The sequence below is a fragment of the Coregonus clupeaformis genome, unplaced genomic scaffold (assembly GCF_020615455.1).
Source record: "Coregonus clupeaformis isolate EN_2021a unplaced genomic scaffold, ASM2061545v1 scaf0857, whole genome shotgun sequence".
NCBI classification, from domain to species: Eukaryota; Metazoa; Chordata; class Actinopteri; order Salmoniformes; family Salmonidae; genus Coregonus; species Coregonus clupeaformis.
This window is the reverse complement of record NW_025534312.1, coordinates 207,501-220,687: the sequence shown is the minus strand read 5'-3', so window position 1 is coordinate 220,687 and position 13,187 is coordinate 207,501. Positions and strand designations below refer to the sequence as shown.

Here is a 13,187-nt window from a genome sequence, read left to right as displayed (position 1 = left end):
GCAGGACCCCAGGAAGAGTAGCTGCTGCCTTGGCATCAGCTAACGGGGATCCTTAATAAATACAAAATACAAATACACACAGTACATCCCATACAGCCACTTTATATGAGCTGATCATTCATACAGTCATGATCCCTCTGCTGTGCTACCTCACACATGATTACACACACACACACATCTCAACATCTACCAGAGTTACTCACATGGTTTTTTTCTTTGGAGACGATTATGAAAGCATTGTTGTCGATGAGGTAGCAGGCCAGGTCCTGAGAGAGAGAGAGAGAGAGAGAGAGAGAGAGAGAGAGAGAGAGAGAGAGAGAGAGGGGAGAGAGACTAACAACATTGGACACTTTATGGAACACAAAGCCTTCACTATCTCATCCTGGAATATCCAAGGCCTGAGGTCATCTGCCTTCGGCCTAAAGAGCAGGAACCTGAACTTCACCAAAGAAATCAGAAATACAGACATTGTCATCCTACAATAAACATGGTATAGAGGAGATGGACCCACTGGTTACCCTCCAGGTTACAGAGAGCTGGTAGTCCCATCTACCAAACTACCAAGAGTAAAACAGGGAAGGGACTCAGGGGGTATGCTAATTTGGTATAGAGCAGATCTAACTCACTCTATTAAATTAATCAAAACAGGAACATTTTATATTTGGCTAGAAATTCAAAAGGAAATTATCTCAACAGAGACAAATGTCCTCTTGTGTGCTACCTATATCCCCTCACTAGAATCCCCATACTTTCATGAAGACAGCTTCTCCATCCTGGAGGGGGAAATTTCCAGACCCAGGGACATGTACTAGTCTGTGGCGACCTAAATGCCATAACTGGACAAGAACCTGACACCCTCAGCACACAGGGGGACAAACACCTACCTGGAGGTGACAGCATTCCCTCCCCCATATCAAATCAAATCAGATTATATTGGCCACATGCGCCGAATACAACAGGGGCAGACATTACAGTGAAATGCTTACTTACAGCCCTTAACCAACAGTGCATTTATTTTTAATAAAAAAGTAAAATAAAACAACAACAAAAAAAGTGTTGAGAAAAAAAGAGCAGAAGTAAAATAAAATAACAGTAGGGAGGCTATATATACAGGGGGGTACCGGTGCAGAGTCAATGTGCGGGGGCACCGGCTAGTTGAGGTAGTTGAAGTAATATGTTAGTGAAGTGTGCACGTGCGTGTGTTTTCCCTCTGTCCCATTGAAGTAATAGTGTTAAAGTGACTATGCATAAATAATTAAAAGAGTAGCAGCAGCGTAAAAAGATGGGGTGGGGGGGCAGTGCAAATAGTCTGGGTAGCCATGATTAGCTGTTCAGGAGTCTTATGGCTTGGGGGTAGAAGCTGTTGAGAAGCCTTTTGGACCTATACTTGGCACTCCGGTATCGCTTGCCGTGCGGTAGCAGAGAGAACAGTCTATGACTAGGGTGGCTGGAGTCTTTGACAATTTTGAGGGCCTTCCTCTGACACCGCCTGGTATAGAGGTCCTGGATGGCAGGAAGCTTGGCCCCAGTGATGTACTGGGCCGTACGCACAACCCTCTGTAGTGCCTTGCGGTCGGAGGCCAAGCAGTTGCCATACCAGGCGGTGATGCAACCAGTCAGGATGCTCTCGATGGTGCAGCTGTATAATTTTTTGAGGATCTGAGGACCCATGCCGAATCTTTTCAGTCTCCTGAGGGGGAATAGGCTTTGTCGTGCCCTCTTCACGACTGTCTTGGTGTGTTTGGACCTTGATAGTTCGTTGGTGATGTGGACACCAAGGAACTTGAAGCTCTCAACCTGTTCCACTACAGCCCCGTCGATGAGAATGGGGGCGTGCTCAGTCCTCTTTTTTTTCCTGTAGTCCACAATCATCTCCTTTGTCTTGGTCACGTTGAGGGAGAGGTTGTTATCCTGGCACCACACGGCCAGGTCTCTGACCTCCTCCCTATAGGCTGTCTCACCCATATGCACCCCTAGGCACAACTACGACAACATAACCAACAAAAACGGGTCACAACTCCTGCAGCTCTGTCGCACACTGGGTATGTACATAGTCAATGGTAGGCTTCGAGGGGACTCCTACGGTAGGTACACAAAGCTAATCTCTTGGCAGTAGTACTGTAGACTACTTTATCACTGACCTCAACCCAGAGTCTCTCAGAGTGTTCACAGTCAGCCCACTGACACACCTATCAGATCACAGCAAAATCACAGTCTACTTGAACAGAGCAATACCCAATAATGAGGCATCAAAGCCAAAGGAACTGAATAATATTAAGAAATGCTATAGATGGAAGGAAAGTAGTGTGGAAACCTACCAAAAAACAATTAGGCAACAACAAATTCAATCCCTTTTAGACAACTTCCTGGACAAAACGTTTCACTGTAATAGTGAAGGCGTAAACTTGGCAGTAGAAAACCTAAACAGTATATTTGACCTCTCAGGTTCCCTATCAAATCTAAACATTTCAAACAGAAAACCGAAGAAAATGAACAACAATGACAAAAGGTTTGATGAAGAATGCAAAATCCTAAGAAAGAGATTGAGAAACCTATCCAACCAAAAACATAGAGACCCAGAAAACCTGAGCCTACGCCTTCACTATGGTGAAAAAGAAGGAATACAGTACGGAAAAAGAAAGAACAGCACATCAGAAATCAGCTCAATGTAATTAAAGAATCCATAGACTCTAACCACTTCTGGGAATATTGGAAAACACTAAACAAACAACAACACGAAGAGCTATCTATCCAAAACGGAGATGTGTGGATAAACCACTTCTCCAATCTTTTTGGCCCTATAACAAAGAACAAAGAACAAACAGCAAAAACATATACATGATCAAATACAAATCCTATAATCAACTATTGAAGACTACCAGAACCCACTTGTCACGGTCGTGGGAAGGAGTAGACCAAGGCGCAGCGTGTGAAACAAACATGACTTTAATTAGTTAAAGTTAAATATACAAAACAAGAAACGACTCGTGACGTCCAACGATAACACTGACCGAACACGGAACAAAAACCCACAAACACAAAGTGAAACACAGACAGTTAAATATGGCTCCCAATCAGAGACAACCAGCCGACAGCTGACACTCGTTGCCTCTGATTGGGAGTCACACAGGCAAACATAGAAACAGACAACCTAGAACCCCCAACATAGACATATAACACATAGAATAAACACACCCTGGCTCAACAAATAGAGTCCCAGAGCCAGGGTGTGACAGTACCCCCCCCTAAAGGCGCGGACTGCGACCGCGCCTAAATACGAGCAAAACAGGGGAGGGCTGGATGGGCATTCCTCCTCGGCGGCGGCTCCGGCTCCGGTCTTGCCCACCACCCTCCAACAAACCCCCCATAGCGCCCCTAGTCCGGTCTGGCCCCGCTGGCTGGAGCTGGACTGGACGTAGCAGGAGCGGTAGGCTTCAGCTCCTTAGTGGAGCAGTAGAGCGGTACCTGAATTGGCACCGATGACCCAGGCACGGGTTATGCCGGACTGACGACTCGCACCCCTGGCTTGGTGCGAGTGGCAGGAACGGGCCGGGCCGGGCTGGCGACGCGCACCGTAGACTTGGTGCGAGTGGCAGGAACAGGCCGGACCGGGCTGGCAACGCGCACCGTAGACTTGGTGCGTGGAGCAGGGACAGGCCGGGCCGGGCTGGCGACGCACCCCGTAGGCTTGGTGCGTGGAGCAGGGACAGGCCGGGCTGGGCTGACGACGCACACCGTAGGCTTGGTGCGTGGAGCAGGAACAGGCCGGGCTGGGCTGGCGACGCACACCGTAGGTTTGGTGCGAGGAGCAGGGACAGGCCGGGCTGGGCTGTCGACGCACACCGTAGGCTTGGTGCGTGGAGCAGGGACAGGCCGGACAGGGCTGGCGACGCACACCGTAGGCTTGGTGCGTGGAGCAGGAACAGGCCGGGCTGGGCTGTCGACGCACACCGTAGGCTTGGTGCGTGGAGCAGGGACAGGCCGGGCTGGGCTGGCGACGCACACCGTAGGCTTGGTGCGTGGAGCAGGCACAGGCCGGACTGGGCTATGGAGACGGATAGGAGACCTGGAGTGAAGAGCTGCCACAACCCGTCCTGGCTGAATGCCTACCTTCACACACTCTGTGTGAGGCATCAGCACAGGACGTACAGGGCTGTGTACCCGTACTGGCATAACAGCACGTGACACTGGCGCAGGATATCCGGGACCGAGGAGAGGCACTGGAGGCCACGAGCGCTGAGCCGGCACACTCCGTCCTGGCTGCATGCCCACCTTCGCACAACACGTGCGGGGTGCTCGCACAGGACGTACCGGACTATGCCGGACCACTCGTGGCACAGTGCGCAGCTCCGCATACCGCGGAACCTGCCCAGTCTCATGCTGCCATGCCTGAGTACGGGGAGTTGGCTCTGCTCTCCATCCAGGCTCCGCCAACCTGCCTTCTGGCCCCCCAAACCCGGTGGCCTCCTCTCCAAATCGCCCTGTGGCAGCCTCCTGCTGCCCAGTCGCCCATGCCGTGTGCCCCCCCCTAAAAAATTATTGGGGGTGCCTCTCGTCCTTCCGACGATGGCACTGCTGACGCCGCTGCTCCTCTCTCGCCAGGGCCTTAATCCTCCCCCAAGGTCCCTTGCCCCCGAGAATGTCCTCCCAGGACCACGATTTGCCCACCTGGGCCATCGCCAGCCTCTCCATCTCTTTTCCTGGCGCTTCCTCCCATGACCAGGCTGCCTGCTCCTGGACACGCTGCTTGGTCCTTTTAAGGTGGGTTTTTCTGTCACGGTCGTGGGAAGGAGTAGACCAAGGCGCAGCGTGTGAAACAAACATGACTTTAATTAGTTAAAGTTAAATATACAAAACAAGAAACGACTCGTGACGTCCAACGATAACACTGACCGAACACGGAACAAAAACCCACAAACACAAAGTGAAACACAGACAGTTAAATATGGCTCCCAATCAGAGACAACCAGCCGACAGCTGACACTCGTTGCCTCTGATTGGGAGTCACACAGGCAAACATAGAAACAGACAACCTAGAACCCCCAACATAGACATATAACACATAGAATAAACACACCCTGGCTCAACAAATAGAGTCCCAGAGCCAGGGTGTGACACCACTGGATTCTCCAATTACATTGAATGAACTACAGGACACAATACAATCCCTCCAACCCAAAAAGGCCTGTGGTGTTTATGGTATCCTCAATGAAATGATAAAATATACAGACCACAAATTCCAATTGGCAATACTTAAACTCTTTAACATCATCCTTAGCTCTGGCATCTTCCCCAATATTTGGAACCAAGGACTGATCACCCCAATCCACAAAAGTGGAGACAGATTTGACCCCAATAACTACAGTAGGATATGCGTCAACAGCAACCTTGGGAAAATCCTCTGCATTATCAATAACAGCAGACTCGTACATTTCCTCAGTGAAAACAATGTACTGAGCAAATGTCAAATTTGCTTTTTACCAAATGACCGTACGACAATCACCCTGCATACCCGACTTGTCAAAACTATAGTTTGTTAACAAGAAATTTGTGGAGTGGTTGAAAAATGAGTTTTAATGACTCCAACCTAAGTGTATGAAAACTTCCGACTTCAACTGTATGTTTCCCATGCCAATAAAGCTCTTAAATTGAATTGAGAGAGAGAGAGAGAGAGAGAGAGAGAGAGAGAGAGAGAGAGAGAGAGAGAGAGAGAGAGAGAGAGAGAGAGAGAGAGAGAGAGAGAGAGAGAGAGAGAGAGAGAGAGAGAGAGAGAGAGAGAGAGAGAGAGAGAGAGAGAGGGAGAGAGAGAGGGAGAGAGAGGGAGAGAGAGAGAGAGAGGGGGAGAGAGAGAGAGGGAGAGAGAGAGAGGGAGAGAGAGAGAGAGAGAGAGAGAGAGAGAGAGAGAGAGAGAGAGAGAGAGGGAGAGAGAGAGTGGAGAGAGAGAGGGAGAGAGAGAGGGAGAGAGAGGGGAGAGAGAGAGAGGGAGAGAGAGAGAGAGAGAGAGAGACAGAGAGAGAGAGAGAGAGAGAGAGAGAGAATAGTAAGGCCAGATGGGAGAAGAGAAGACAGTGATGGATGCTGCTGCTTGACCAGCAGAGACCAGCCGTTCTCTTTTACCAGCGGTCCATCAACACTCTACTGCCACCAGCCAAACTTAGGGGGTTTGCTAAATGGCACCCTATTCCCTATAGAGTGTACTACTTTTGACCTGGGCTGGTCAAAAGTAGTGCAGTACATAAGGAATAGGGTGCCATTTGGGACTTGAATTTGGGTTCCCTTCCACTCCAATGCCAGGTAAAGAATAGGAAATAAAAAACACAGTGCTTAGTCATGCAGAAGGCTATTAGGCCCTCATCCAACATGTTAAAGGGAAAATCCACTCAAAAACTATCTTTTGGTATGCTTGCTCGACAACAGAGGTAAAAAAAAAGATTCTTTATTGTTAAAAGTAAAACCAATATCATTGACAATTTATTGACAATCTAATAACATGAACATCTGAAAGGAACACTGTCACGAATACCGCCGAGGCTGCTCCTCCTCCTTGTTCGGGCAGGCTTCGGCGTTCGTCGTCCCCGGAGTACTAGCTGCCACCGTTTGATGTTTTCGATGTTTGTTTTGTCATGTCTAGTTTAGTGCACCTGTTTCGTATTCTGTCATGATTATGTCACCTATAAGTTTCCCTGTGTTATGTTTTGTAGTTGCCTGTCGTTTGTTTCAAGGTTCGGTACTTTTGTTTGTGAGTGTTTATACGCAATTCGCGTATTTGTTCGCCTCCGGTGTTTCGAGGCCATTTATTTTGTATGTTGTTCAATTACTTCAGTAAAGTCGTTTTGACTTATCCGCTGTGTCCTGCGCCTGACTTCACCACCACGTCCACATCAGTACCGTGACAAACACACAGTATGTATTTCCGAGTATACATATTTGGCGAGCGAGTAAACTGCCTCTTCCATCAATCCTATTAGCCAATGTTCAATCATTTGAAAATAAATTAGATGACCGAAGATTATGGTTATCCTACCAACGGGACATTCAAAACTGTAATATATTATTTTTCACCGAGTCGTGGCTGAACGACAACATGGACAACATACAGCTAGCGGGCTATACGCTACATTGGCAGGATAGAACGGCTGACTCCGGTAAGACAAGGGGTGGCGGTCTGTGTATATTTGTAAACAACAGCTGGTGCACAAAATCAAATACTAAGGAAGTCTCAAGGTTTTGCTCGCCTGAGGTAGAGTATCTTATGATAAGCTGTAGACCACACTATTTACCAAGAGAGTTTTCATCTATATTTTTCATAGCTGTCTATTTACCACTACAAACCAATGCTGGCATTAAGATTGCACTGAATGAGCTGTATAAGGCCATAAGTAAACAGGAAAACGCTCATCCAGAGGCAGCGCTCCTAGTGGCCCGGGACTTTAATGCAGGGAAACTTAAATCCGTTCTACCTAATTTCTACCAGCATGTTAAATGTGCAACCAGAGGAAAAAAAACTCTAGACCACCTTTACTCCACACACAGAGACGCATACAAAGCTCTACCTCGCCCTCCATTTGGCAAATCTGACCATAACTCTATCCTCCTGATTCCTGCTTATAAGCAAAAACTAAAGCAGGAAGCACCGTGACTCGGTTAATAAAAAAGTGGTCAGATGACGCAGATGCTAAGCTACAGGACTGTTTTGCTAGCACAGACTGGAACATGTTCCGGGATTCTTCAGATAGCATTGAGGAGTACACCACATCAGTCACTGGCTTCATCAATAAGTGCATCGATGACGTCATCCCCACAGTGACCTTAAGTACATACCCCAACCAGAAGCCATGGATTACAGGCAACATCCGCACTGAGCTAAAGGGTAGAGCTGCCGCTTTTAAGGAGCAAGACTCTAACCCGGACGCTTATAAGAAATCCCGCTATGCCCTCCGACGAACCATCAAACAGGAAAGAGTCAATACAGGACTAAGATCGAATCGTACTACACCGGCTATGACGCTCGTCGGATGTGGCAGGGCTTGAAAACTATTACAGACTACAAAGGGAAGCACAGCCGCGAGCTGCCTAGTGACACAAGACTTCCAGACGAGCTAAACCACTTCTATGCTCGATTCGAGGCAAGCAACACTGAAGCATGCATGAGAACACCAGCTGTTCCGGATGACTATGTGATCACGCTCTCCGTAGCCAATGTGAGTATGACTTTTAAGCAGGTCAACATTCACAAGGCCGCAGGGCCAGACGGATTACCAGGAAGTGTACTCCGAGCATGTGCTGACCAACTGGCAAGTGTCTTCACTGACATTTTCAACATGTCCCTGACTGAGTCTATAATACCAACATGTTTCAAGCAGACCATAGTCCCCGTGCCCAAGGACACTAAGATAACCTGCCTAAATGACTACCGACCCGTAGCACTGACGTCTGTAGCCATGAAGTGCTTTGAAAGGCTGGTGATGGCTCACATCAACACCATTATCCCAGAAACCCTAGACCCACTCCAATTTGCATACCGCCCCAACAGATCCACAGATGATGCAATCTCTATTTCATTCCACACTGCCTTTTCCCACCTGGACAAGAGGAACACCTACATGAGAATGCTATTCATTGACTACAGCTCAGCATTCAACACCATAGTGCCCTCAAAGCTCATCACTAAGCTAAGGATCCTGGGACTAAACACCTCCCTCTGCAACTGGATCCTGGACTTCCTGACGGGCCCATTCTCATCGACGGGGCTGTAGTGGAACAGGTTGAGAGCTTCAAGTTCCTTGGTGTCCACATCAGCAACGAACTATCATGGTCCAAACACACCAAGACAGTCGTGAAGAGGGCACCGGTACCCCCCTGTATATATAGCCTCCCTACTGTTATTTTACTTTACTTCTGCTCTTTTTTTCCCAACACTTTTTTGTTGTTTTATTTTACTTTTTTTATTTAAAAATAAATGCATTGTTGGTTAAGGGCTGTAAGTAAGCATTTCACTGTAATGTCTACACCTGTTGAATTTGGCGCATTAGCCAATACAATTTTATTTTATTTTATTTTATTTAAGTCATGTGACTCAGGTCATGGCTGTGGCATAGGGGTCAACAGGGTTGGAGTGATCAATGGCTACATACCACAGATTACAGGAGATATAGCCTGTGTCCCAAATGGCAACCTAATCCCTATCCAGTAATATGGGCACTGGTCAAAAGTAGTACACTATAAAGGGAATAGGGTGTAATTTGGACGCACGCATAGCCTAGAGTACTCACCATGGCCTCACATGTCAGCGGACAAATCCCTTCTGTGTTAGAGCACTGGAGAGAGGCAAAGAGAAAGAGAGAGGGATAAAGAGAGAGAGAGAAAGGGGGGGTGGGGAAGAAAAAGATGGAGAGAGAGAGGAAAAGCGAGATACAAAGAGAGATTTCAAAAATAAAAATAAAAATGAAAAAAAATAACGAGGGTTAGTCTCCAAACGGAGGAAATGAGGTAATCATTGTGACTGCTCTTGAACCACAGCACAGAGATGGTACCATGGTAACAGAACACACACACACACTTCTCCTGAGAAGAATTCCTGTTGTCTGTTATTGGGAAACACACAGTGAAACACAACAGGGATGCTGGCACATACATACGAACAGTATTGATTTCCTTACTGCATCCTAAATAGCACCCTATCCCCTTTATAATGCACTACTTTTAAGCAGGGTCCTAATGGGAATAGGGTGCCATTTGGAACACAGGCCTGAGGTTGCCTACATTTACCACAGCATAGTATTAGCTCACCACTCCTCCCAGCCCACATATCATCTCTTCACCCACAAACAGACAGGCTAGCAGCTAGGGAAGGAGCTACCTGTCTACTGTATCCATCTACCTAACGCCCCCCTCACTCAGAGAGAGAATCCCCACTGCTGTCACTACTGGCCTGGCCATCTGTAGGTGGTCGGTCGGTCGGTCGGTCGGTCGGTCGGTCGCTCGCTCGCTCGCTCACTCACTCACTCACTCACTCACTCACTCACTCACTCACTCACTCACTCACTCACTCACCACTCACTCACTCACTGAATATCAGGGCTGAATGCTTGAGTTCCAGCCCTAGAGTTGGTGGATGGGTTGAGTGGGCAGCGGGCTATTAGCTATATTGTAGTAGTTAATATCCAGGGCACAGCTATTAGCTATATTGTAGTAGTTAATAGGCAGGGCACAGCTATTAGCTATATTGTAGTAGTTAATATCCAGGGCACAGCTATTAGCTTTATTATAGTAGTTAATATCCAGGGCACAGCTATTAGCTATATTGTAGTAGTTAATATCCAGGGCACAGCTATTAGCTATATTGTAGTAGTTAATAGGCAGGGCACAGCTATTAGCTATATTGTAGTAGTTAATAGCCAGGGCACAGCTATTAGCTATATGGTAGTAGTTAATATCCAGGGCACAGCTATTAGCTATATTGTAGTAGTTAATATCCAGGGCACAGCTATTAGCTTTATTATAGTAGTTAATATCCAGGGCACAGCTATTAGCTATATTGTAGTAGTTAATATCCAGGGCACAACTATTAGCTTTATTATAGTAGCTAATAGGCAGGGCACAGCTACAGTGGGGGAAAAAAGTATTTAGTCAGCCACCAATTGTGCAAGTTCTCCCACTTAAAAAGATGAGAGAGGCCTGTAATTTTCATCATAGGTACACGTCAACTATGACAGACAAAATGATGGTGGAAAATAAGTATTTGGTCAATAACAAAAGTTTCTCAATACTTTTTTGTATACCCTTTGTTGGCAATGACACAGGTCAAACGTTTTCTGTTAAGTCTTCACAAGGTTTTCACACACTGTTGCTGGTATTTTGGCCCATTCCTCCATGCAGATCTCCTCTAGAGCAGTGATGTTTTGGGGCTGTCACTGGGCAACACGGACTTTCAACTCCCTCCAAAGATTTTCTATGGGGTTGAGATCTGGAGACTGGCTAGGCCACTCCAGGACCTTGAAATGCTTTTTACGAAGCCTCTCCTTCGTTGCCCGGGCGGTGTGTTTGGGATCATTGTCATGCTGAAAGACCCAGCCACGTTTCATATTCAATGCCCTTGCTGATGGAAGGAGGTTTTCACTCAAAATCTCACGATACATGGCCCCATTCATTCTTTCCTTTACACGGATCAGTTGACCTGGTCCCTTTGCAGAAAAACAGCCCCAAAGCATGATGTTTCCACCCCCATGCTTCACAGTAGGTATGGTGTTCGTTGGATGCAACTCAGCATTCTTTGTCCTCCAAACATGACGAGTTGAGTTTTTACCAAAAAGTTCTATTTTGGTTTCATCTGACCATATGACACTCTCTCAATCCTCTTCTGGATCATCCAATTGCACTCTAGCAAACTTCAGACGGGCCTGGACATGTACTGGCTTAAGCAGGGGGATACGTCTGGCACTGCAGGATTTGAGTCCCTGGCGGCGTAGTGTGTTACTGATGGTAGGCTTTGTTACTTTGGTCCCAGCTCTCTGCAGGTCATTCACTAGGTCCCCCCGTGTGGTTCTGGGATTTTTGCGTGGAGCCCCAGATCGAGGGAGATTATCAGTGGTCTTGTATGTCTTCCATTTCCTAATAATTGCTCCCACAGTTGATTTCTTCAAACCAAGCTGCTTACCTATTGCAGATTCAGTCTTCCCAGCCTGGTGCAGGTCTACAGTTTTGTTTCTGGTGTCCTTTGACAGCTCTTTGGTCTTGGCCATAGTGGAGTTTGGAGTGTGACTGTTTGAGGTTGTTTATACTGATAACAAGTTCAAACAGGTGCCATTAATACAGGTAACGAGTGGAGGACAGAGGAGCCTCTTAAAGAAGAAGTTACAGGTCTGTGAGAGCCAGAAATCTTGCTTGTTTGTAGGTGACCAAATACTTATTTTCCACCATAATTTGCAAATAAATTCATTAAAAATCCTACAATGTGATTTTCTGGAGAGAAAAAAATCTCAATTTGTCTGTCATAGTTGACGTGTACCTATGATGAAAATTACAGGCCTCTCTCATCTTTTTAAGTGGGAGAACTTGCACAATTGGTGGCTGACTAAATACTTTTTTCCCCCACTGTATTAGTTATATTGTAGTAGCTAATAGCCAGGGCACAGCTATTAGCTATATTGTAGTAGTTAATATCCAGGGCACAGCTATTAGCTATATTGTAGTAGTTAATATCCAGGGCACAGCTATTAGCTATATTGTAGTAGTTAATAGGCAGGGCACAGCTATTAGCTATATTGTAGTAGTTAATATCCAGGGCACAGCTATTAGCTATATTGTAGTAGTTAATATCCAGGGCACAGCTATTAGCTATATTGTAGTAGCTAATAGCCAGGGCACAGCTATTAGCTATATTGTAGTAGTTAATAGGCAGGGCACAGCTATTAGCTATATTATAGTAGTTAATATCCAGGGCACAGCTATTAGCTATATTGTAGAAGTTAATAGCAGCTATTAGCTACAGTGGGCCAGGACTCGACCAGGGTGAACCATTGGACCGCTTCACAAAATATGGTATGACTAAGAAGCAGAGGAAGCGGGTGCACCCTATCCCCTATATAGTGCCCTACCTTTGAACACAACCCAATAGGCTTTGGTCAAAAAAAGTGCACTATATAGTGAATAGGGAGGTGGTTATAGTCTGGATAGTCTGGCCCCTACTGCTGCAGTTCAGGGTTGGTTGTTCAGCTGGCCTCCACTCACTCACACACACACACACACACACACACACACACACACACACACACACACACACACACACACACACACACACACACACACACACACACACACACACACACACACACACACACACACACACACACACACACACACACACACACACACACACACACACACACACACACACACACACACACACACACACACACTCACTCACACACACACACACACACACACACTGCTGCAGTCTGGAGAAAAGCCCAGACATTGGAGAGAGAGAGAGAGAGAGAGATGTGCATTGCATGAGCGCTCCCTCTCCCACTGTCTTTGTCCTCAGTGTTGCTAGTCAGTGTGAGTGATGGGTGGCAGCTCTAACTGTTCACATTATTGATCTGTTCTCTGTTTCCAATCAGAAAACTCAAATAGAGAAAAATGGTGGGAGATGTAGCAAAACACCACAACAGCAGAGGGTATGGATG

The 13,187-nt window shown here is 46.8% G+C and overlaps 1 protein-coding gene across 1 annotated transcript in view; it reads right to left on the bottom strand.

Moving 5' to 3' along the window:
* Positions 1 to 203: 203 nt before the first annotated feature.
* Positions 204 to 13,187, bottom strand: part of LOC121560280 (voltage-dependent calcium channel subunit alpha-2/delta-4-like) — a gene marked incomplete at its 3' end in the record, with an annotated part of 195,648 nt that continues 182,664 nt past the window's right edge. The window contains 2 exon segments of the mRNA XM_045216930.1: positions 204 to 266; positions 9,273 to 9,317. Of these exon segments, the coding sequence (XP_045072865.1) occupies positions 204 to 266; positions 9,273 to 9,317 (108 nt within the window).